General features: G+C 42.7%; 1 protein-coding gene across 2 annotated transcripts in view; it reads right to left on the reverse strand.

The window, feature by feature from the left end:
- Positions 1-24,137, reverse strand: part of VAPB (VAMP associated protein B and C) — a 49,240-nt gene that overhangs the window by 13,419 nt on the left and 11,684 nt on the right. Inside the window, exon 2 of one of the 2 annotated variants that reach the window (XM_081256886.1) lies at positions 9,780-9,869. In XM_081256886.1, coding sequence (XP_081113012.1) covers positions 9,780-9,869 — 90 coding nt within the window. Of the gene's footprint in view, positions 1-9,716; positions 9,870-24,137 lie in introns of both variants that reach the window. The other variant, XM_081256885.1, reaches the window with a different exon arrangement.

Here is a 24,137-nt window from a genome sequence, read left to right on the forward strand (position 1 = left end):
CAAAGTTCAAATGGTACACTGACAGGGTGTCAGATTCTACACTGTACTAAACTTTAAGAAAGTGTCACTTGTCAAGTTTTGGTATAGTATCAAAGAATAATGTCTATAATTATCTGAAAAGGCTATTAAAAATACCCTTTCCTTTTCCAATACATATCTGTGGTAAAGGTGGTTTTACTTCATATATATTCACCAAAACAACACATTATAACAGACTGAAAAGCAATTGAGGGAATCCAGCCTGTCTTCTATTTAGCCAGAAATCAAGGAGATTTGCAAAACATATTGAATAAAGCCATAATTTTTTGAAAAGTTATCTTCCACTAAAAATGTTACTGTTTGCATATAACTGTATTTATTAAAGTTGTTATTAAAGAATACTTTTTAAATTTCTCAGTTTAATTTGCAATACGATAAATATTGATACAACCCACACATCAAAAAAAGCTCTTTTGGTCTTTGATTTCTAAGAGTGTAAAGGGGCCCTGAGACCAAAAGGTCTGACCACCGTTATTCTACATCAAGCTGCCTCGCGGGCCCCTCCAGGAGGAAAATGCTCTGGTCAATAACTCAAGTGAAGGCACTGGTGGCTTTGTGTAGCCCCCTTCTTGGGAGACTGTGCAGTTTGAAAGAGAAAGCAACCTCACACAAACCAAGTCTCGAGTCCCGTAGGTACCCAGGCCTCGGGTGGAGACAGAAGCGCACGTGCACGTGTCCCTTACAGGGAGGGGACTGGGGTTCCCTGTGCTCTGCTACCCAAACCACCCCGCAACCTCTTGCTCCACCTCTGGAGAAGGGTGCTGTCTGAGACCTCCTGCCACCCTCGGACCTTGAAGGTGGCATCAGTCCAACTCCAGGCCTAGAGCACGCTGCCTGCCAAGTCGCCACCGTGCAGAGCTAGAAGACCCTCAAGAGGATGTAACTGACATTTAGACCTCCGAGCTCGACAAGAATGTAAGCACACAAAGAGGTGGGTACTGGTGGTAACTGATCACCTTACAGGAGCACTGGGGACAGCAGAGGTGGCAGGTCAATTACCCCTTCTGCAAAGGCTGGGACTCATGAAATAGAAACACAGATGCCCGATGCACTGGTGAGACTGGCAAGGTGAAAACTTTAAGCTGAGTGAAAATGGTGGCTGCTGGTGAACTTCAGGAAGCGCAGGGTGTGAGACGGGTGTGAGACGGGTGCTCGGCCCCTCCCCCTCTGCAGCAACTCTCCTTCCACCTGGAACAGTAGGTGGAAAAGGCGGCGTTTGCCACCTACCATCGCTCCTTTCTTGTGGGCTCCCCAGTCAGTGTGCAAGAGGGAGGAGGGCAAGTGGCACCCAGACTTTGTGAAATTTCATAAACCCTCGCTGGGCCTCAGCATCTGCACCCTGCTGAACGAACACAGCCCCCAACTCATGTCCAAAAGTTTGTATTTCTCAGCTACGATCACCTCATGTCGAATTCAATTTGTTATATACCCTATTAGCTGGAACTTCACGAGAACACGACAGAATAAATGTTGTTAAACGTTTGTGCTTTCAGCTGCATACATGCAAATTGTGACAGAAATTATGTACTTTTTTCCATGACAGGCTAGAAAAGAGCTTCCCATTAACTTAATTTATTTCACTTGAATACCAGAGACACTAATGATAAAACCCTTTTAAATGAACCATCTATCCTACTTTTAAAAATGTATTGCTGATACTACACTAAAAAGAAGCCCGTTACCAGGAGACGGCCTGGAGACCAGGTCACCACTCACCAGCATTAACGCTTTGTGATACAATGTCTGCTGTACTGCAGACTGTGAAAGTGGGATCCTGTTAGGAAAGGGCCTTCATGGTCATAAAACACTGGATCAATAAGATCAGAGTTTCTTCAGAAGAAATGCAGTATATATGCTGCTTCACTCACTCACTCTCACACACACACACACACACACACACGCGCCCCTCGGAGAAATGACTTGATTAAATGCAGCATAAAAGCTTCTTATGAGAACCCGAGCAAGTCACAGATCATTTTCATCTGCATCATAATGGCAACAGAGCAAATGAATAAAAGTCTAACAAGCACCTCGACACACGCTTTATTATTTTTTTACTCTCAGATTTTTATCTTTAAAATGTCCCTCTCCTTGTTCACATGACCACAATCTCAGCTCAGCCCCACCCCCCAACATCTAAGTTTCCCAGCTAGATCTCCCCGCCTCCTCCCGGTCTCTCTGACAAGCTGCCCTGCAGAGCCGTGTAACGCTACAAATCTAATCTCCCCCTAAACACCCTACTCACCATCACGACATTCCTCGGACCAAAAACCTGCTACAAAAGAGCCTATTTCCCAAGTAAAAAACAATCAATTCAAGTCCACAGCCTGGTTCTCTCAGTTTACCGATAAGATCCAACAACAGGCTTCCCTGCTGGTCCAACAGGTGTGCACATGGTGCTGGCCACACCCCCGCACGCAGGTGTTCTCCTGTCGTTACCCAAGTCTCCTCTTATCATGTTGGGCCTAGGAGGCTGGTACATCCCTCTCGGTCCCCCTGCCCTACTCGCATCTCGGTATGTCACACACCCCCGGGCTTCATCGGACTCTGAACCTGCCACTAGTCTGACTCTGTCATGAGGGGGTCTCCAGCTTCGGTGTGCATCAGACCCACCTGGAGTGCTTGTCGAAACACAGGTGGCAGGGTCCCACCTCCAGTTTCTGATTCAACAGGTGGGGCTGAGAACACGTATTTCTAACCTGTTCCCAGCTGCCGCTGCTGGTCCAGGCACCCGCCTGGAGAACACGTGCTGCACGACACATCCTCACGCCGCAGCTGCTACTGGAATGCTATTTCACACTCTCATCTTACTGGGGCTCTTATTCTACCAGCGGACACTACTGACACAGAGTTCTCCCCACATGTTCGCCGTTTCTACCCAATTAAGCTGAGACCAGGACTCCATGCTTTGCTACCTCACATTCTGGGAGCTAATGTGCAGCTTTCCACTGGCTGAAGAGTACGCCCTGTCCTCCCTTCCAACATTCAAAGCCCCCCGGAATCATGCTCCCCCCAGAAACCTCCCTGGGCAGCACAGAGAGAGGAAACCCTCTTTAACCCTCAACCAGCTCTCTTCTCTTCCGCCCCACTTCCCAGAGCCACTCACTCTTCATCTCGTGGTTTAAGACAGTGGTTTCCAATCCTCTCATCACCACTGCGCTCTCTCCCTGTCTTTGCTTTCATGCCTGTGTCAAAAGACTGTTCTCTACCCACCTGCATTTACAATGTCATAATGAAGTCCCTGCTCCACTTTTTTGAAGCTAATCAGAGACAAACCAGAACTCTGCCATCAGCTTATGATAACCAGTGTTCCACGAGGTAACAGAATTCTGGCCTAAAGCAAAGCGGACATCTTAGTTAGTAGACTGGATGCCCTTATCATGGGTACATGTATGGTTTCCTTTAGGATGCTCCAAATGTTGAAAACATGACTACTTTCCTAGACCTCTGTCTACTCAGGGACCCATGGATGGAGCTCAGAGTCTAGAGGGTAAAAAATTAATTTTATCTATTTATAAATTGGTGGACATTGAATTGTCTTTGTGCTCTCTACAGGAGTTTCCAGTTCAGTACAGCCCATCTTAGATAACAAACCCCTCAGAGTCTTATGGATTTATCTGTGCGGAGTTTACAGTGCAAATGTACCCCAGTATCACTGGAAAATGAGGTGTGCCATATACAAGCACTGGCCAAAGAACATGGCTGACTCACTCTTCTTCATAAGTATCTTTTAAAATGCACATCTTTTCTCAAAGCTCCAACACACTTTCCCATCTCCATTAACACTTCATACTGGAACACCGTCAGCCTTTCCTGAGTACTCTCGTGTTCTGATTATCAACATCCATTACATGCTATCTTAATATGGCCCACAAGCGAGGTCTCTCGGGACTGACCCACCGCACAGGGAGAACGGTCCGCCCGGAGGCTCAGGCAATTCCAGATCCCCAGTGTTCTCTCTTCCGTACTTGTTCTTTGCAGTGTTCCTGTCCTGTCCAGGCCGTCACTGTGGCCACCGCTCACAGCCCGTGCCCTTCACTGTGGCCTGTGATGGGCTGGACATCAGAACGGGGTTAACAGAGAGTCTAAGGTAAGAGTACAACAGGAGAGTCAAGACTAGGGAGCCTAAGTGTATAAATGTGCAAGGTGCCGTAACCAGTGAAAAAGAACATGACTCTTGGCTGCTCCGAAGTCACGCCTGGCTTTTGCTCCTCAGCCACACTGTAGGAGCTGAAGTTACCTTCAGCTAAGTGAGGTGTACTGAACGGACTTGGATAAGTCCTCTTGATCATGATCTTTGAAAAATGTAAATAATAAGGAAATTGTGTTACAGTCATAAAAAGTGAAACATAGGATTCTCCTTAAGAAACTTCAATATTACAGTAAACTTTTTTTTATACATTTATTTAGTTAGTTTTGGCTGGGTTGGGTCTTCGTTGCTGCACGCGGGCCCCCTCAAATTGCGGCGAGCGGGGGGTACCCCCCATTGCGGTGCGTGGGCCTCCCACTGCAGTGGCCTCCCCTGCCGCGGACCACGGGCTCCAGGCGTGCGGGCCTCAGTAGTTACAGCACACGGGCTTCAGTAGCTGTGGTGCACGGGCCCAGCCGCTCCGCGGCATGTGGGATCCCCCCGGACCAGGGCTCGAACCCGGGTCCCCCGCACTGGCAGGCAGGCTCCCAACCACTGCACCACCAGGGAAGTCCCTACTGTAAACTTAAAAAAAATCTTTAAAAGCACGATTAAGCTTAATTACTATTGGTAACTACCCCCCCTTTTTTAAAAACCAGAATCTCATCTGGTGAAAAAGATTAAAGACATCTTTTAAGTATGAATATGAGTTGTTCTTATCTGAGAATCATAAAGCTGGTTCATGAAAACCACTTATAAAAAGGTTCTGTTTTTCAGAGACTTCCAAAGCAAACGATCAAATGAAGAAGAATGTGGCTGTTAAGATGCCCAAACCTCCAAATTTAGCTCCCACTACCAGCGCTTGACGCATGAATCCCTGACTTCTTTCTCTAAGGGCAGTGCGCTTATACTCGGATGCTAATCACCTAAAAGCTGCAACCCAAGGTTGGCTGGTCCAGGGCAAGCAAGCAGCTCCTTTAAACTGAGTCAGCAAAATCTTAAAAGGATTAATTATCAGTTGCAGTACTACCCAATTACATTACTTGACCAATGTTTCCATCCAAGAAGAGTTGCTGATATTCATTCTCTGTCCTCGGGATTTTACTGGAAGAACTTTATGCTTTAAATGTGATTGAAATAAGTGCTGAAAAGGGCTATATGTCAGGAATAAACACTGCTCAATTCTTTGAATTTTAATTTAAAACATAGATTCAGACACTAGAAGATTTGTGTTTGTTTGTCTTTAATCCATTTTCAATTCCCAGGGTACACTTAGTAAAGTGTATCTGTACCTAAATATTGGTATCTTTAATGACTCTTTCCAATGCCCCCCCGCAAACAGATATTTTGCATTTCTAATTTCCTTGGTACAAAGGCAACCAATATGCATAAATGAACTGCAAATGGAAGCGTGCTTGCTACTTTAGTGAAATTAGAATTCAGTGAAGGTTATAAAAATATTAAACTTAATGTCATATTACAGGAAGCCTAAGTATTTTTGATGGGCCCATAATTTTACCACTTCATCTGCTGTATCCGCTGGCAAACATGGTTTGGAATATTAATGGAAAACCCCCTCATTATTAAACTGCAGTATTAAAAAAAAAAATCCACAACCACTAACAGCTTACCACAGACATTTTCAGAAATTATCTACCTTAAAAATATTTCCCCACCAGACAGTTCAGAAAACAGATTTAATTTTGTAAAGCTAGAACAAATGGAGAGACACCCCGCTGCTTCAAACAATTCATTAATTCAAAAAGTTCTATTTTCCTTGCATTTAAAATCTCTAGAGGAAAAAATCCAATCTCCTCTTCTCCAATCTCCATTTAAGTGTGCCTATTTTGCCGAGGTCCAGATTTGAATAATTCAAAACCGTCTCTAGCAGATGGTGCGTATCAAGGGGCAAGGGGCCAAAACCATGGCATTCTGGGCCAATTAATGCAAACACAAAGCACCCACCACCCCTCCCACCTACTGCCTGCCTCATCCAACAGGCACAGATCCCAGAAGAGGCTGTCAGAAAGAGATGCAAGGAGCACCTATCTAAAGGACAAAGGAAAGGAGTCAATCAGAGACCCGAGTGACCGGATCCCAAAACACCCCTTTGCAAAGTCCACATGTTTTCACCTACCGACACAAGAAGTTTAGGTTATACCTGTTTCCAACTGTAACTTTACCACCTGAGTTTATACAAGAGCTGTTGTTGTTGCTTTTTAAGGACCCAATGAGTGATGTGCCATCTTCTGAAGAAAACACATGACAGGTCAGCGTCTGGACTTTTGATGCATAACGTAAGGTCCTGTGAATATCAGATTAAGCTGACAGCTGAGAAGAGTTTCACAGGGTGTGTCTGAAAGACATCTGACAGCTAGAAAGTCTCAACCCCCCATCAAAACCCTGATCCGTGTGCCTTCAAACCTCAGTCGGTCTTGCCAGCTCCACGGGTAGATACCACCCTCCTCCTCCTCTTCCCCATCCTCCTTGCCCCCCTCTCTCAAAGAATGATTTATCACCTTTCCTATCAGCTAGTACATCCCAAGGGTTTTCAGAGATGGAAAAAAATAATGTACTAGTCATGTCCTTTTCAGGTATGCTGTGACATTCTGTGTGGTAGGCAGGGCAATGCTGGTAGTATTTTCAGTTGATTTGATGACCTCCTTTTTATAGACTGTATTTGAAAATGTACTAGTGACTTTTCACTATAAAACAAATGCATATTACAGAAAGAAGAAAAACAAAAATTTCTTCTTAAATCAGAATTAGAAAAATTGCATAAATTAGTAAAATGTATAGAATTGATTTATTTCTAAAAAGGCAATTCAAATATGTACGATCCACCTTCAACAGAAACTAGCCAGTTTCTGTCAAAGCTAGTGGAAGAAAAATGCAATCCCACTCTTGTACCACGCTTCCCGTTAAAATTCTTCAGCACTGGTAAATACTCTGTGAGGCGGATACCATTCTCTCCACCTCACAAATGAGAAAACTGGAACCTAGGGTGGTTAGAGTATTGGCACAGATCAGCCGACAGGCTAAACAGCAGGGCTGGGCTTCCCGTTCAGGTTTCCGAAGCCCAGCTCTAACGCCCTCTGAGTAGAGCGGGTGCAGCCGAGCTCGGCCGGGCGCGCGCGGGAAGGGAAGGCCGGCCTCCAAGCCCTCTGCGCTGCCCGGCCGCCGGGCGCCTCCTTCTCCTGAGGACAGTCTCTCTCACCCGCGGGAACCCGGGAACCCCACGTCCTCACCCAGATGCCATCACGTGGCTGCATTTTAACAGGACCCTTGGCAAAGTGCGGTGCTTTTACCCCAAGACATGAATGTCTAATAAATGATACAGCGGCCCCTCAGCACGGAAAACTACAGCAAGTGGAGGCTGGTCTCCTCTGCCGACTGATGAGGCCGTCCCGAAAATGCGACAAAATCTGGCTTTACCCAGGTGCACCCCAAGCACTGAGACCGATACACACCAAATAAAAACAAAGGAGGCCTTTCTCATGTGTAAACATAATCTTGTCTCATTAGGAGGAAGGCCCACAGACACATGGACGTTTTGTTATTCAGTGGCTTATTTCCCCAAGTACATGATGTTTTGAGAGCCAAGGTATTCTGTTTTACATTCATTTGGAAGTGGGGCCGTCCCCTAACACTGCTGAGGCAGTTCAGGGTCACCAAAGAGCCACTCGATCAGGACAGACACCTGGCTTCCAATACTAGCTGGGCCACTGGTCACCCACGTGCCTGTAGGAATTCACGCCCACTCTCTGAACCTTACCTTCTTATCTGCAAAAGGAAGGCCACAACCACAAAATCTTGGTCTTCCTTAAGGAGGCAGACATAAATCAAAACAAATGCCCAGGGTTAGTTATTACTTTAAAAAAACATTCCTCTGATGGGGGAGGGAGGGGTGAATCTTTCTGAAAGAGATACACATATACTCACACACGTTTATATTTCATATTGGAAAGCACACCTACGCTGCACAGCTGCCTGTTGAGGCTGTTCAGAAAACGATGTTGCTGCCCCACGTTTACCGTGAAAACATCTAAGTCTCATCTACTGACAACCTTACTCAAATCTGACATGGGCAAGGAAATCAAGAGGTAAAAAAGAAGTCAATTTAAAAAAGGGAATTAAAGATATCAGCTGCCCTTGATTTCAACGGAAAAACTGAAACCCTATGGATCCAAGGAACGCCGAAATGCCAACATCCTGGGCCCCTTCCCTGACCAGCATGCTGCAGTTCAGAGAGTCTGGGCATCAGAGCCAAACAGGATGGTCCACATCTTGGCTCTGTCACTGGCCAGCTTTGTGAGCCTGTGGCCACCGGCCTCCTTCTTAGTACAATGGGGGTAACAGTGCATTCTGCACAGGGCAGATAACAGAAATTACATAATGACATGTGTGCAGGCCCAGCACAGAGGAGACCCTCAGTAAATGCTGGCTGCCACCCTCCTGATTTCTCCTGGATAATAACCCGACGTGAGAGTCCAAATCAGGTCTTGCAGCCTCAGAGACAAACACACAACGGGACAGCTGGTGTGGGCGCACCATAATGAGAGAGACCAATGGATGTAGGGAACAAGAGTTCGCAGAAATGATCAGATAATGAAACACCTTATATCTTTCCGAAGAGGTGAGTCATTTTCTTCTAGGTGTCAAATGAAGAGCCACATGTATCACAATCAAAATCTGTCATGAAAAAAGCCAGTCAGGTACCCACTTCAAATGAGTAGTAGCTTCTAATGATGCAGAACCTTCTGTAACACTCTCCTGATACTTAAAGGATTAACACACACTCCCCCATAGCTCCTCCACAAATACAAAAAGCACTGCTGGATCCAGAAGTTCTAATGAGCTAAAAGTTTATTCCATTTCTAAAATACATTTAAACTCAAACCCATCACTTACATCTCCTTAATTCTGAAATCCAGTTCTCAATTTGGGCACTCTACCAGCATCTTTTCAAAATTTGGACTTTGGAAAATATATGCCCTCTCAGACAGGAGGGGAAAAAACCCATCAGACATGCACAAAACTTGCACCCTTGAATATATTCCAGTTTCCTCAGCCTTCATCTCCCTTACCCTTTCACAGTCAGTAAAGTGCAGTTACCAATCACTGGAAATGACATGAGCTTAATGTCAGAAATCATTTAGCTTAAATAAGAAAATAACTCCATTTAGCTTTCTCCCACAAAGTAAAATTAAGTTTGTTTAGCCCTTTTTTATTTACTGCCAAAGGGCAGATTTAATTTCAAGGGAGTGAAATCCAAACTCATTCTGAAGCAAAGTCTGAAGTTACCACTTTCATTTTGCTCTAACTATTGAGGCACGAAGGCTGTAAGCATTAAACTAAAGAGACTTTAATTATGGGAGAAAAACAGGTGAGTGGGACCCACAGGGCTTTTTAATCAGAGGGCGGGGGCTTGTGGGGGAGAAAACGACCATATTATTTTGCTGTACTGCACATACAAGCTTTAAGAGATCCCACTACTTCTAGGGGGCCTTTTTAGCCCACCCTGTTGGCCTTCATTCTCAGAACTTACCAGATACATTAATAGAGGCCCCTGCATCAATGATCCCACTGTTGGGCCTCACGCAGTACCTACGTGGTGCCGTGGTCTTCACTTTAAAACACACATTTCGGTCTGTCGGGTTGCCAAGCTTTAGGTTGGTGGTGACAACGTCGGTGAAGGGACCTGTGGAATGAGACAGAGACTGATTGGGGATCTCAGGAGGATCGTTTAGAAGAAAGACTGATTTATGGTCTGGGGTCAGGAGGGATGTGCAAATATGATTAATCCAAAACCATCTCATTATGATGGACAGGAGAGACCAGCTGAGGCTGACGCACTAACAGTAACAGCTAACATTCACCAGGTTCTCACCACGCCACCAGGCACCTGGCCTAGTGAGTGTTCTAGCATACAGTATCACCGTGACACCTCACAACTTCATGATTACTGCCAGAGGAGAAAACCGAGGCTCGGGAGGAAACACTACTTGTCTAAAGTTTTCACGCTAGTTAGTGGTCGTTAGGATCTGTAACCAGGCAGCCTGAATCCAAGGCCAGTTCTTAACCTATGCTGAACACTGATTTCCACAATAACAAGATGAAATCTAACAGGGAGAATGTAAAGGACTAGACCTGGGTCCAAAATGATTATCAAAGGCAGAGTGTGCCAATAGTAGTAGAGAGGCAAGAAAGACGTTGAGGTGTTAATGGTCTATACACACAAACTGCCCCCACAGCAATACAGTGTCGCTACAGAAAAGTTAACATCATCTTAGGCTACGGCAAGTTCAGAGTCCTGCTGGGCAGCCCACCCCTGAAACATCATGTTCAGTTTTAACTACCCAGGGTACCAGGAAGATTGAAACAAAGTGCCCTGAGGGTATTTTTTGATCATTATTATTTATTCATTTTCTACTTTATTAGATTTTTTAATTAAAAAAGTAAAACATGCTTCTTAAAACAAGCCAAATAATAAAGGATGTATAAAGAGGAAGTTAATAAGCTTTCCCTTGTCCCCTGAGGTAACTAATATTCACAATATGGGACATCTTTCCACATCACGCATGCTTACACAAGCAGTACACACATACGTGAGTGAGGAGGGGGATTAACAAAAATGGGATCAAACCATTTACGTGACTCTGAAACTTCTCCAACACCTGACCACTAGGGTTTATCAAGAAGTCGGGGGGGGGGCGGTGGGGGGAACTACAAGGTCTCTTAGGACCTCTTCAACCCCTTTTCAAATTCCCATCTTTTCACTATGTGAGTCGATGACGTCTTTGTGTTTCCTCCAGGCAAGCTCTTGACGCCATCTTTACACGCACAGGAAGTAAGAGATGGGGTGGGGAGGTGGGTGTGCTCCTGGGTTCACAAACTAAGAAACACACGCAGGTGGTGCATCTGCTCCCTAAGAAGATCCACAACCAAGACGTTTAAATCTGCACCTTGAAAAGTTGTCAATGAGACTCTAAGCTCCTGAGGACAAGAATGATACCTTACCAGTTTCTGTATCTCCAGCACTGTGCCTGGCATGTGGTAAAGGGGTGTGCGTGGAGAGAGGGGGCAGGGAGAGACAGAGACAGAGACAGAGACTGACTGAGAGTCACTCAGCAAGGAGGACAGTACCTCGTGGAGTACCATTAGCGAAATTAAACTCTCAGGCTGCTTGCTCGCCTCTGGAGGTGCTCTGGGCATGAAAAATCAATCTGATATGGGCTTAACAAATATAAGTTAAGAAATCAATAACAGTGAAAAGAAAGAAAGGAAAAGGGACTCAATTCCAATAAAATAAACTACAGCCAGTTCTGCTAGAAACCTTATTCTGAAAACGTGAATCTGTTTCAGTGTGATTGATGTGAATATTATGGGGACAATCTGAGCATAAAATGAATTTCACATTTGCTTATGTGTGATTTTGTCTGCAAGAAATGCTAAGTGATCACAGAAAACTGCACCCAGCTGCACCGAGTGGCATAGAAATACACAAAATACACAACTACACACACCTCAATCACCCACCGGCACCTCCGTGCACCGTGTGGGACAGGGGCCACACCCCCATCCTCACCTTGTGTCACCTTCCCTGTGATTTCAGGTAACCCTCCTTCCTCCACTTCACTACCTCACAAACCGCAACTCTTCCAGCGCCCACGTCCACAGGCAAACTTCAGGTCTTTTTCAAGGTAAAGGGCCATATTTATTATAGTATGTATATATTTCCGAGCCATTTAACGTGTGCAGAACTGTGCTTCTGCTTGTATTAGGTTCCTATCTTTGTGTGTGTGTGTGACCAGCAAAGCTTTTGAGTGTTATGCACCTAACCTCGTTTCCTCCTCTCAAGTCCTATGGTTTTTACTGCGCTACTTTGTATAGGATGGCGATTTTTAGGAACGCATATGCCGCATTATAGCAGGACTGATTATACTACTAGATTATCTATTGTTTTGTCGTTACTAAACTAAAAGCTATTCCCATTCTTTGAGCAATGACACCTTCAAGAATGAAATGCCTAGGGAATTCCCCGGTGGTCCAGTGGGTAGGACTCCACGCTTTCACTGCCAAGGGCAAGGGTTCAATCCCAGGTCGGGGAACTAAGACCCCACAAGCCACGCAGCAGAGCCCCCCCCCCACAAAGAAAAGAATGAAATGCCTAGACAGAATTTCTCCATTTGCTTACCTTTCCAATAAGCCCCGCCTCTGGCCCCATGGCAGTCAAGCTGGACGCCACAAGAGCGAGGCACTTTGTAGGTCCGACTGTGGCCAGACACGGGGAAAGGCAAGGCCTCTGCTATCTCAACCCGCCTACTGACTCCATCACACATAACCCTCTCTTGACATGCTAAGTCATCTCCTTACTGAGAACTAAAAGCTTACACGGGAGGGTGGGTACCCTGTGGCCCAAGAGGATTTTCAGCCACAGTGAGGGACAGCCAGATGCTGACCACGCTCCATCCTTGTATCAGATTTTTGGCCTCTCGGGAGAAAAAAGACACTTGGTGCTGAGGCAGTCTTTTCGGGATTATGGAGGCAGAAGCTCTCCATGACTCGACCCTTTTCCACTCTCCACCACACGCAGTCTGGCTCAGAATGAAGATGGAGAAAGCCTGACCTCCCATTAAGTCTCTTTGCTTGAAGTGGATATCACTCGAGCAATGATGAAAGAAAAAAAAAACACAACTAAACACAACTCCAGTTTTCTGGAGTCAAAGAAAGCAGTGAAACAAACACACAAACACAAGCTCAGACAGACCGACACGGGCACAATCACGATGTCCATATATTCCTTGGCCCTCAGGTAAAAGGTGCCAATCACAAGGACTCACATGCCAATCATATAAGCAGAGCTCCAGCTCAAATGACCCCACAATGCTGGGGGGAAAGGAGAAGAAAACAGACAAAAACTGTGAGACACCTGAAAAGGGGTGTGCTTTCAAATATAAGGCCTACGGGGGAAAACAGTACCCTCACTGACAACCTGAAGGTGCTTCATAAACTAACAGGCCTTAAAGCTTTCCAGATATAAGCTTAAAGTTATTTGTTTCAACAAAATTCTGCCTCAAGAACATGGAAACATCTTCAGATCAGAATGCCAAGAATCCATAAGGGCCCACAAAGACATCCAAAAAAATAGAGGATTTTCTAAGGTGGTTTGAAGTATACTAAGCAGAAAATAGGGACGCTGGCAAGATTTCACTGTGATGAAATTAAGAATACTTACTTGTTTCCAGCTCAGTTTCTCCTGTCTCTTCCTCCTCACCCTGCCTCATCAGAGGGGGGAGTTTAAGTGTGTTTATCCTGTACAATGACCTTTTCTTCTAGGTATTCCACAAAAATAAAGCAAATTTAACTGTAAACACTAATCTGCTTTTGGAAATTCCACCAGTTAACCCATTACATAGCAATCTAAATAATATTTCAGCCTATAAGATTCACCTAAAAACTAGTCTATATTATTGAAAGACAAACGATATTTGTGTAATAAGCAGAATAAAATAAATATCCCAGATTTCTCCCTCAACACTCAATCCTGAGCCATTAAGTGTTAGAGATTTCTTGGGCTTATGTAGGTTTTATTTTTAAAAATCTGGAAGAAACTATACTAAAAATATATGCAAGTGAACAACATCATTGATAAAACAGCGAAGTCTCATGTGTAAAAATCATGACATTTTGTAAAAACAGGCCAACCCTTCTCTCCTCTCCCTGGGCAATTTACTCTAAGAATTTTATTGAAAACAAATTCTATTCGATTTGAGTAATTATAGGAAATAAACCATGTTACTGTTCTCCTTTTCCCCTGTATTAATGAATCAGAATACACAAAAACCTCAATAAAAATGATGCAATAAGGGCTTATGAGAATCATTCATATTTTTACTAGTCATTTTCATTTCATAAAACTGTCATTTCCATTAAAAGCATTATGTAAAAAATGGGATTTTACTATACCAACATGTGTATTTATCACCAATGAACTTAAACATCGCTTATATAGTACAGAGTCAATTTACAAATGAAATCTTCAAAAATTAGACTTTTTTCTTTTAAAAGATGAAAAAAATGATTTGGTATCTCTAGGACTGCAGCACCTCCTTTTAAGCATTTTTCTTTCTAATCTTCTAGTCCTTATTTCAGATAGTTAGACAGATATTTAAGAACTAACATCTAACGTGAAAAAGGAGGTCCAAAAAAATGAAGCAACATGAATTTGGGAGAAATTAGGAATATTCCTTAAAGTTTTAATTTTTCTTCTTTTTAACAATTTGAATAATGTCCTTCATGCCCTATATTATGCATATTCATCTGGGAAAATTCTTGTGAGTTTGATAGATGCTCATGAGTAGCATTAACTAACGTGAATATGAATTCCACGACATGCTCTAAAACATACTAAGATAAAACTAAGCACAGTATAAACTATTTCCTCCACCCAGGTTTGGCTTATTGTCATTTTAAAGTGTGTATTTTAAAACAGTAAGAAGATCTAGAATTGGCCTTAGAAAGTAAATAATACGATGTCAGCAGAAATATGCATAGCATTAAAAGTAAAAGCAGGAACAGTTAACTTTTCAGTCTTACAAAAATGGAATCTCAGAATTATAAAGCGCTGGTTTTAAAGGTCAAGGAAAGAAGGTCATAATCCAGCAAACGAGATTCTCAACAGTTAAGACATCAGGTTTCAGGTATTGACAATTTCATCAAAAATGGCTAGATAAACTTATCAATCAAGAAACACAAGGGCATTCTGTGGGAAAAGTATTCCATTAACTTTTTAAACATTTTAGCAATCTATGCACGGTGTAAGAGTACTTCCTTCCTGCAATCGTTCATTCCAAGATCCATGGAAGAGAAGACTACAACAAAACTCTTCCTTTCAGAAAATGCCAATAACCATTTTCACAAAAGAATAACTTAAGCGTTCAGGTCCCAATGACTGTAAAAGGTGACAGTGAAACTCCAAGTGAACTCGAAACTCACTCTTGACCTTACTTATCTGTGTAACCTTAAGCATATTATATCACCCCATATGTAAAGAGCAGGACAGAATTTAAGGGGTAATGTTTTTCCTTAGCAATTCAACTAGAAAACAAAGATAGATACATACACACACACACACACACACACACACACACACAACTATACAACTCCTAGATGATAACATAAGAAAATCTAGATAACCTTGGGTTTGGCGATGACTTTTCAGATACAATACGGAAGGCACAAACCATGAAAGAAATAATTGATAAGCTGGACTTCATTAAAATTAAAAATGTTTGTTCTGCAATGGATACTGTTAAGGAGAATGAGAAGACAAGCAAGCCACAGACTGGGAGAAAATATGTGCAAAATATTTAAAGTATTTAATAAAGGACTGTCACCCCAAATATATAAAGAACTCTTAAAACTCAACAATAAGAAAATGAACAACTGAACTTAAAAAAAATGGGCAAAAGATCTGAACAGACACCTCAGTAAAGAAGATAAACAGGTGGAAAAAATATACAAGTGAAAAGATGTTCAACATATGTCATTAGGAAATTGCAAATTAAAACAATAAATGAGATACCACTACACACTTATTAGAATGGCCAAAATTTAAAACACTGACAGCATAATAGGCTGGCAAGGATGTGGAGCAACAGTTCTCATTCCTCGCTGCTGCGAATTCAGAATGGTATGGAACTTTGGCAGACGGTGTGGCTGTTTCTTAAAAAACCCATACTCTCTTGCCACACACTCCAGCAATCACACTCCCTGGTATTTACCCAGAGGAGCTGGAAACTCACGTCCACACAAAAATGTGCCCGCAGATGTTTACAGCAACTTTATTCATACTGCCAAAACTTGAAAGCAACCAAGATGTCCTTTAGTAGGTAAATAACTGTGGTATATATAGACAATGGAATCTCGTTCCACGCTAAGATGAGCTATCTCAGCATGAAAATTCAGACACAGACGAACCTTAAATGCGTATTTCTAAGCTAAAGAAGCCAATCTGAAAAGTCTATAACCTGTATAATTCCAACTACATAACATTAAGGAAAAGGCAAAACTATGAAGGTAGTGGTTGCCAGGGGTTAAGACGGAAGGGAGGGATACAGAGACTGCGTACAGAGGGTTATTAGGGCAGTGAAACGATTCTGTATGACACTATACTGGTGGATACATGTTATTATACATTTATCAAAACTCACAGGATGTACTATACCGAGACTGAACCCTGACGCAGACTACGGACTTTGGGTGACAATGACGTGTCAGTGCAGCTTTATCAACTGTAACGCACGTCCTACTCTAGTGCTGGACGTTGACAGTGGAGGAGACCGTGCATTTGTGCGGCCGGGGCAACTCTCTGTACTTTCTGCTCAATTTTGCTGTGAACCTAAAACGGCTCTAAAAAAAAAAAAAGCTTTTTCTTTTCCCCCCAAAAAAGAAGGAAAAAAAAAGTATTTGGTCTTTATATTAATCCACTGTCGGTGGCACCCCCACAGTTTCCGATAGTAAATATTACTGATTTTAATATATTGTGTATGTATAATTGAATAAATAAATAAATGAAAAAAGATGCTTTGTTTTGCTTTTCTTCCATTTTCTGGAGTTCATTAAATGCTGGTGTTGCAAATACATATCCTTCCTTTGTAATATGTGTCCTGATGTAGACACAATACTTTGAAACTCAAACTATGTGTTACCAAGTAAGTTATATGCCAATCTGATATATAATCTATCAGCTCTCAGCTTTCCAGATATAAATTTAAAGTTATTAGCTCCATAACAGTTTTTTCCACTCTGCATAAAAAGAGCTATATTATTTTATACTCTTTTATAAACACAATTTAGGTACAACATCTCTTGTTTCTTCAACACTTCCAAAAAACAAGTTACCATATCTCATTTCAACTCTGAAAAGATTACCTTTTGGAAAGGTAATAATCTGTCTCCAGAAGCCTAGGACTGATGATGGATTTTGTTAAGACAATGAAATTATGCTTTAGGTTTCAATACAACAGACTCTGATGCATAGAGTCTATTGTAAAATTATATTAAGATGAGGGAAATGGACACTGTAAAGTAAAAATCTGTTGGATATCTTACAGACGTCTTTAAAATTTATCCTTTGACAGTGTATTTTCATTAAAGGTATCCTACTGCTTCCTACTTTCCCTAACCATCTGCAATGCACCAATCCTCACATTATTTTTCTTGTTTATGTAAGGCTTCCACTTTCAGAATGTAAACTCCAAAAACACAGAGACTTTTCTGTCCCTCTTGTATTCACCACCGATCATCAGTTTCCAGAACACTTCCAGACGTAGCGCAGATGCGCAACAAATATGCTGAACAAATGAGTAAAACGGCCATGCCACACTTCTATCTATTTTAAACAATGCTTCCAGTCTTCCTGCACCCTCCCTCCTGGATGCACCACCAGGCTCGGGGTGAACTTGCACTGAGCTGGCTGCTGACTGCTCCCTCCGCAGCATTATCCCCCTTTTCATCTTCTACCTAAGACTTACCACTGACTGATAGTTCATGTGTTCCTTTCCTGCCTGTTTCCCGCCTAGAGTGAACCTCCACATGATTCAGCACTGGAAGGTCTGAGTCTAGAACAGCACAACACACTGTTGCATTAAAGGGCTCAGTAAGTGTGTGCAGCACAAATGAACACCAGACTTCCTCAGAAGCGATTCAACTCTGATTCTGACATGTTTCCTATAAACGAACGCCTAGTCCATAACTTTGATCTGAAATCATGATACATTTTTGTTCATACACAGGTTGAAGGTACTAAAAATGTTCACTTGTGTCAATAATGCCTTTGTCATTATTATTCTATGATAATTTTGTTTAAAGTTGCCCCCTCTAAAAAAATGAAAAACAGATTTCATAGTAACAGCTATTCAAAGACAGTAAGCTCTTAAATAACCATGAATTCAAGAGTAAGGACACTGGGAGGTAATTTTTTTAAATCTATTTTCTTGATTTAATTCTTAGCTCACACGTTAATTCAAAGCTTTAGAAACAAAAATAAAGCTTTGCAACCAATGTGCCTTTAATGGCAGACAGTGGATTCCAATATTTCAGCAGAAAGCCTAATGATGTATCTCTTATTTTGAAAGAACCACACATAAAGAACCCTACACATACATATAACTTTCCCAAAGAAATCTTAGAATGCAAAGTGTTCTAAATTAATAAAGTAACCTACCGGATATCCTCGGAGAAGGCCAGCTACTGAGAAACATCACACCCATTATTATAGCAAGAGAAATCAAAACCCAAGAACACTGACTAATGATGCCATCAAAGGCACACTAGACGCCAGCTTGATTGAGACAGACTATACCAACCTTTAAGGCTGCTTATTCAACTCAGTAGTTTCCTAGCTCCTTTGGAGCAGAAAGAAATAAAACTCAGTCTCCCATCAACTCCATGGGTGGGAAAAACTAGACCACAAGGCACCCTACTGTAGTGTAAGAATCCAATGGATAAAGCACTATGGAAGGGTAAGATCAAACTCAGGAAAGCTACCTGCAAAAGACATAAAGCTGGACAGCAAGGAACACCTTAGGAAACTGAAGGATATTTGGAGCTTATGTTAACAGATAAGCAATTACTATTAGAATATATAAAGAACTCTTATTAAGAACAAATGTGTTGGGACTTCCCTGGTGGCACAGTGGTTAAGAATCTGCCTGCCAATGCAGGGAACACGAGTATGATTCCTGGTCTGGGAAGATCCCACATACTGTGGAGCAACTAAGCCCATGTGCCACAACTAATGAGCCTGTGTGCCGCAATTACTGAAGCCCGCGGGCCTAGAGCCTATGCCCCGCAACAAAGAGTAGCTCCCGCTCGTCGCAACTAGAGAAAGCCTGCACACAGCAACGAAGACCCAGCACAGACCAAAAAAAAAAATATATATATATATATATACACACACATATATATATATATATAACAAACGTGCTAAATTCTTATGAAGGAATACTATACAGCAATTAAAAAGAATGAACTACATCTGTATTTCAACAATAGATAGGTCTCAAAGAACATGTTACGTGATACATACACCACAATACCACATTAGGTGATACAGAAAAAAAATGGAAATAGTTCACACTAAATTCCTCTGGGAAGTGAAGAAGAGATCTGGAGCATGAATGGGCAGATGTGGAGGAGAGACATGTCTTCAAATTCTTGGTGAAGGTTTATTGATTAAAGAAAAACTTTACAACAAGTCTAACAAATTATTAACATTTAGTTATTCTGTATTTGGGTGTTTATTAAATTATATGTATTTTTGTGTATTTACATTTTTTTTCCACAGGAAAAAAGCAATAGTTTAAGATCCAGACAATGTTCTGAGAGAATTTTCTTCTTGTCCAGAATGCTTTGTATACATAAAAATACTAGAATTCTGAAGTGTGGAGCTGTTGAAAACCATATACATACATCAATAGCCATTCTTGTGTAGTTTTTATAAAAATCAAGATTATTATTTAAAACACGTTTAGAGTAGAAGTGGTCTCATTAATTCAAGACAAAAACCCAAACCCCCAAATTTGACAAAATCTATTGTAAAAACTTTGAAGACTAGAAGCCTTTACCCATCTAGAGATAAATTCTTTTTTTTTTTTTTCCCGAAATTTATTTATTTTATTTATTTATTTTTGGCTGTGCTGGGTCTTCGTTGCTGCACGTGGGCTTTCTCTAGTTGCGGCGAGCGGGGCTACTCTTCATTGCAGCGTGCGGGCTTCTCATTGCAGTGGCTTCTCTTGTTGTGCAGCATGGGCTCTTGGAGCATGGACTTCAGTAGTTGCGGCACACGGGCTCAGTACTTGTGACTCACGGGCTCTAGAGCACAGGCTCAGTAGTTATGGCGCACGGGCTTAGTTGCTCCGTGGCATGTGGGATTTTCCTGGACCAGGGCTCGAACCCGTGTCCCCTGCATTGGCAGGCGGATTCTCAACCACTGCGCCACCAGGGAAGCCCTAGAGATAAATTCTATGACTACTTTCGTTAATGCAACATTTCTTTTCTAAATAGAAAAATGGCTAAAACTATTATATAAGAGCTGAAGTTTCGTACATTCTACCTACACCCAGCACTAAAACAGATTATTTTAAGGTAATGGCACACGTGTGTGAATTTTATATCAGTTCTAAAAGTATCTCAGACTCAGTTTTTTTTCAATGCATAATCTTTGACCCACTGACTAACAAACATCTAGTAATTTTTCTTTATTTAGGAGACCAAATTTGTGATTAGGGTGATCATGAAATTAAACAAAAAGATAAGCAATATTCTACTCCAATTAAAATTCTACCTGTAAAGGAGAGTGGCAAAACATGACATTTTTTTTCACACAAAGCAGGAAGAATCAAGACAGATATTATGCCCAAATGAGTTATATGCATGACTAGAGAGCAAGGGGTCCCAATTGCTCAGGGTCATGGTTGTGGCTGGAACTTGACTGAGTTATAAATTAACAGTTCAAGTCAAGTGCCTAGAGTCAGTATCAGCAGAAGTAAAAACTTCCCCAAAATGTTCAACCTTCAGTGGAGATGACAACATATGAAAAACCTCCACACCAAAATCAACACATCCCAATTCACAGCAGACACAGAGGAGTGAAGCAAAAACACACTTAGCATTCTGCACCTCTGTGGTCCAAGTCGAACTTTCAATTTGTGAACAATGAGAAATAGCAGAATGTGGTTTATCAGTTAGTATGTACTTTGCTCTGGTTTCCTTTTCAATAGAGAACCTAAGTGGCTGTACAAGTGAAAAGAGATTATCAACCAGGTCAGCAGCTTCTTAAATTCAACAAGAGGCCACGGAAAAAGGCTGTGAGACTTCGGTGAAAAATATCTTCTTTTTTCCCCTTTCTTGACTTTGGAAATCATACTCATTCTTCAAAGTTTTGCTCAAATGTCCTCTCTTTTGGAAAGGCTTATGTCATCTCTCAGTTGGAAAGAATTATTCCTCCCTATACTGTGTTCTAACGATAAGCTGAGAATTGCCAAATTTATATCCACAGCCTGACCCTCTCCCCTGATGTCCACTAACAGCTGTACTAAGCCTCTCAAGTTTATCATGGCCAAAGAGCAGAGTCCCATTCCCCTCCCCCAAACCCACTGCTTCCCATCTCAAGAAAAGAAACCACCCTTCACCAAAATGCTTTAGCCAAAAGCAGTTACCTTAGTTTCCTCTCTTCCTCTCCTGCTCCACATTTAACCTTTCAGCCAGCTCTACCTTCAAAAGAGATTTGGAATCTAAGCACTTCTCATCCCATTCTCTCCACGGCCACCGCCCTGGTCCAAGCCACAGTCTCTTGGCCTGGGTTATGGATAACTGTATGGATTATGGATGGATGGATGGATTATGGACAACTGTGTGGATTATGGATGGGTGGATGGATGATGGATGGGTCAATGGGTGATGGATAACTGTATGGACTGTGTATGGATGGATGGATTACGGATAACTGTATGGATGACGGATGGGTGGACGGGATGCGGATAACTGTATGGATGACGGATGGGTTGGACGGGATGCGGATAACTGTATGGATGATGGATGGGTGGACGGGATACGGATAACTGTAGCAGCCTCATGGCTTCCACACATACCACCATCCACACATCTCCCACAGCCTACTTTCCCCACACCGGCCATGGTCTTTTAAAAAGACTCCTGGTCAGAATCCTCCGTGCCTTCCCACATCACAACAAAATCCAAAGTCCTTCCCGTGGCCCGTCTACCAAGAGCTCCTCCTTCCTCCCTGAGCCCACCTCCTACTGCACCGCTCCATCATTCCACTGCAGGCAAAGTGACTGTGCTGCTCCCTGAACACACCAAGCCCATCACCATCCAAGGGCCATGCACTTGCCGTGCCCTCTCTCTCTAATGCTCTTCCCCCAGCTTGCATGCTCATTTTACACAGGTCTCAGTTCAAGCATCACCTTCTCGGAAACTCAGCCTTCCCCAGTTACCCTCTTTAAAACAGAACCCACGCCCAACCAAACCCCTTTATCCTGCGTCCACCCCCACCCCCCATTCAGCACCTACCATTATCTGACACCATATTGTACGTATTTCCCATCCTTTTATATACTGCCCATCTTCCCCACTAGAAGGTTTTGTCCGTTTTTTCACCTCGGTGTCTCCAGTACCTGGGACAGCATTTAGCACACCGCGGGCGTTCAGTAAGTACCTGACGACCGCACAGTCCAGGTCCTGTGCTAGGCTCTCAAGCTGGAGAGATGACACTGCTGCTCCTGCCCAGAACCCTGAACAGACAGAGGAAATACACTGGGAGAACCGTCCCAGGACCCGTCCAGAACTAATGAATAGGAACCTCTAGGGTTGAGGCTCTGGAATGATGTATCTTGGAAAAAAAATTATCAAACAATAGTAACATTAGTTAACACGTAACAGGTCTATTCTAAGCACTTCACATGTGCTAATTCACTAATCCTCTCCTAACATACCACAAAGTGAAGAATCTGAGGCACAGAAGTTAAATACTTTATCCCAGGTCATCTAACTTTTAGGTGGTAGATCCAGGATTCACATCCAAGCATTTTCGCCCCAGAGTTCACACTCTTAACTGCTGGGTTGTACACTCCCTCTCACTGCACTGAATACCATGTGAAAGATAATATATAAAGTTTTGTGTAAACACAGGAGGGTGGGGAGTTGAACACTGAGGGCAAGTCCCGGAGTTTGAAAAGATGAAGGAACTACATTCTCAGTTGGAGGAAAAGCCCTGGGGTAAGCACAGTGCGGTGTGATCGAAGTGCAAGAGGCCTTTGTAAGGGAGGCCATATGGCTGCAAGAAGGGGTTTGAGGGGAGGGAATGAACTGAGAACCGGGAGGGGTGGCGGGAAATCACGTCTGCTTATGCTTTTTAAAAGCTTATAGTTTAAGTAAAATAAGCTGTAAAACCGTAAACCTACACAAGTCTGGCAACGAGCTCTGTGGAAGGAAATGAAAGGAAGAATATTAAAAATGACTCTAGGAAGGCAGGTATGAGGAAGGGAAATGGGTTTCCTTCTCCTCATGGGTTCTGAGAAGTATTCACCACCTCTGCCAGCACTCAGGAGAAACCAGATATAAGAGGAGATGTACTCACACATCTGTGTGTGTGTGAGTGTTTGCATATTTTAGTTGTTTAAAATAGAGAATAAAAGCCGATTGTTTTAAAAATAAAGAAGTGTGACCCAGTTTTGAAAGGCTGTGATGCTGGCCTAAGAATTCTGAACCACTAACCTGTAGGATTGAGGGAGCCAACGAACGTTTTAAAATAAAGAAATGACATGATCAATTTCAATTTTTAGAAAATAACTCTGAAAAGTGTATCCAGGATAGCTTGAAGGGTGAGGGAAGTAGGGAGTAAATGAGAAACAGGGAGTTGGGACGTGGGGCAATACTACTGAAGAGAGAGGGCCTACACTCAGGATATGGCAGTGGGCAGAAACAGAAGCAAAGGGGTGCAGGAGACGCTGCTAATGAAAATGGACCGACTAGATGTGAGCAGTGTGGGATAAGGGGCGGGGAAAGACGAGGTTAGGATTTCTGGCTTACCCCTCTGGGTGCAAGGGCCATTCCCAAGATACGGCAGACACGTTCAACGGGGAACGAGAGCATAAACCATGAATGCAGCGCGGAATATGGCAAGTCCTGAGGTGTTTTCATGACCACCAGATAGGCAGGAATGACTGGTAGGCAGATAGCCTAGAGATCAAAAGATCTGCTTGGAGATGGAGATATGGAAGTTTTCTGTGTAGAAGTGAGAGCTGAAGGGACTATTAATCAGACAACACAGAGAATGCTTAAATGGAGAAGACTGAGGACAGAAGTTTGGGGAATGTCAACATCCAGTAAAAGAGATGATAAACGGCTGGGCAGTTCACCAGAAGAGTCAAAGACAAAAGTCACA

This window comes from Mesoplodon bidens (genome assembly GCF_964165515.1).
Source record: "Mesoplodon bidens genome assembly, chromosome: 15".
In the NCBI taxonomy this organism is placed as follows: Eukaryota; Metazoa; Chordata; class Mammalia; order Artiodactyla; family Ziphiidae; genus Mesoplodon; species Mesoplodon bidens.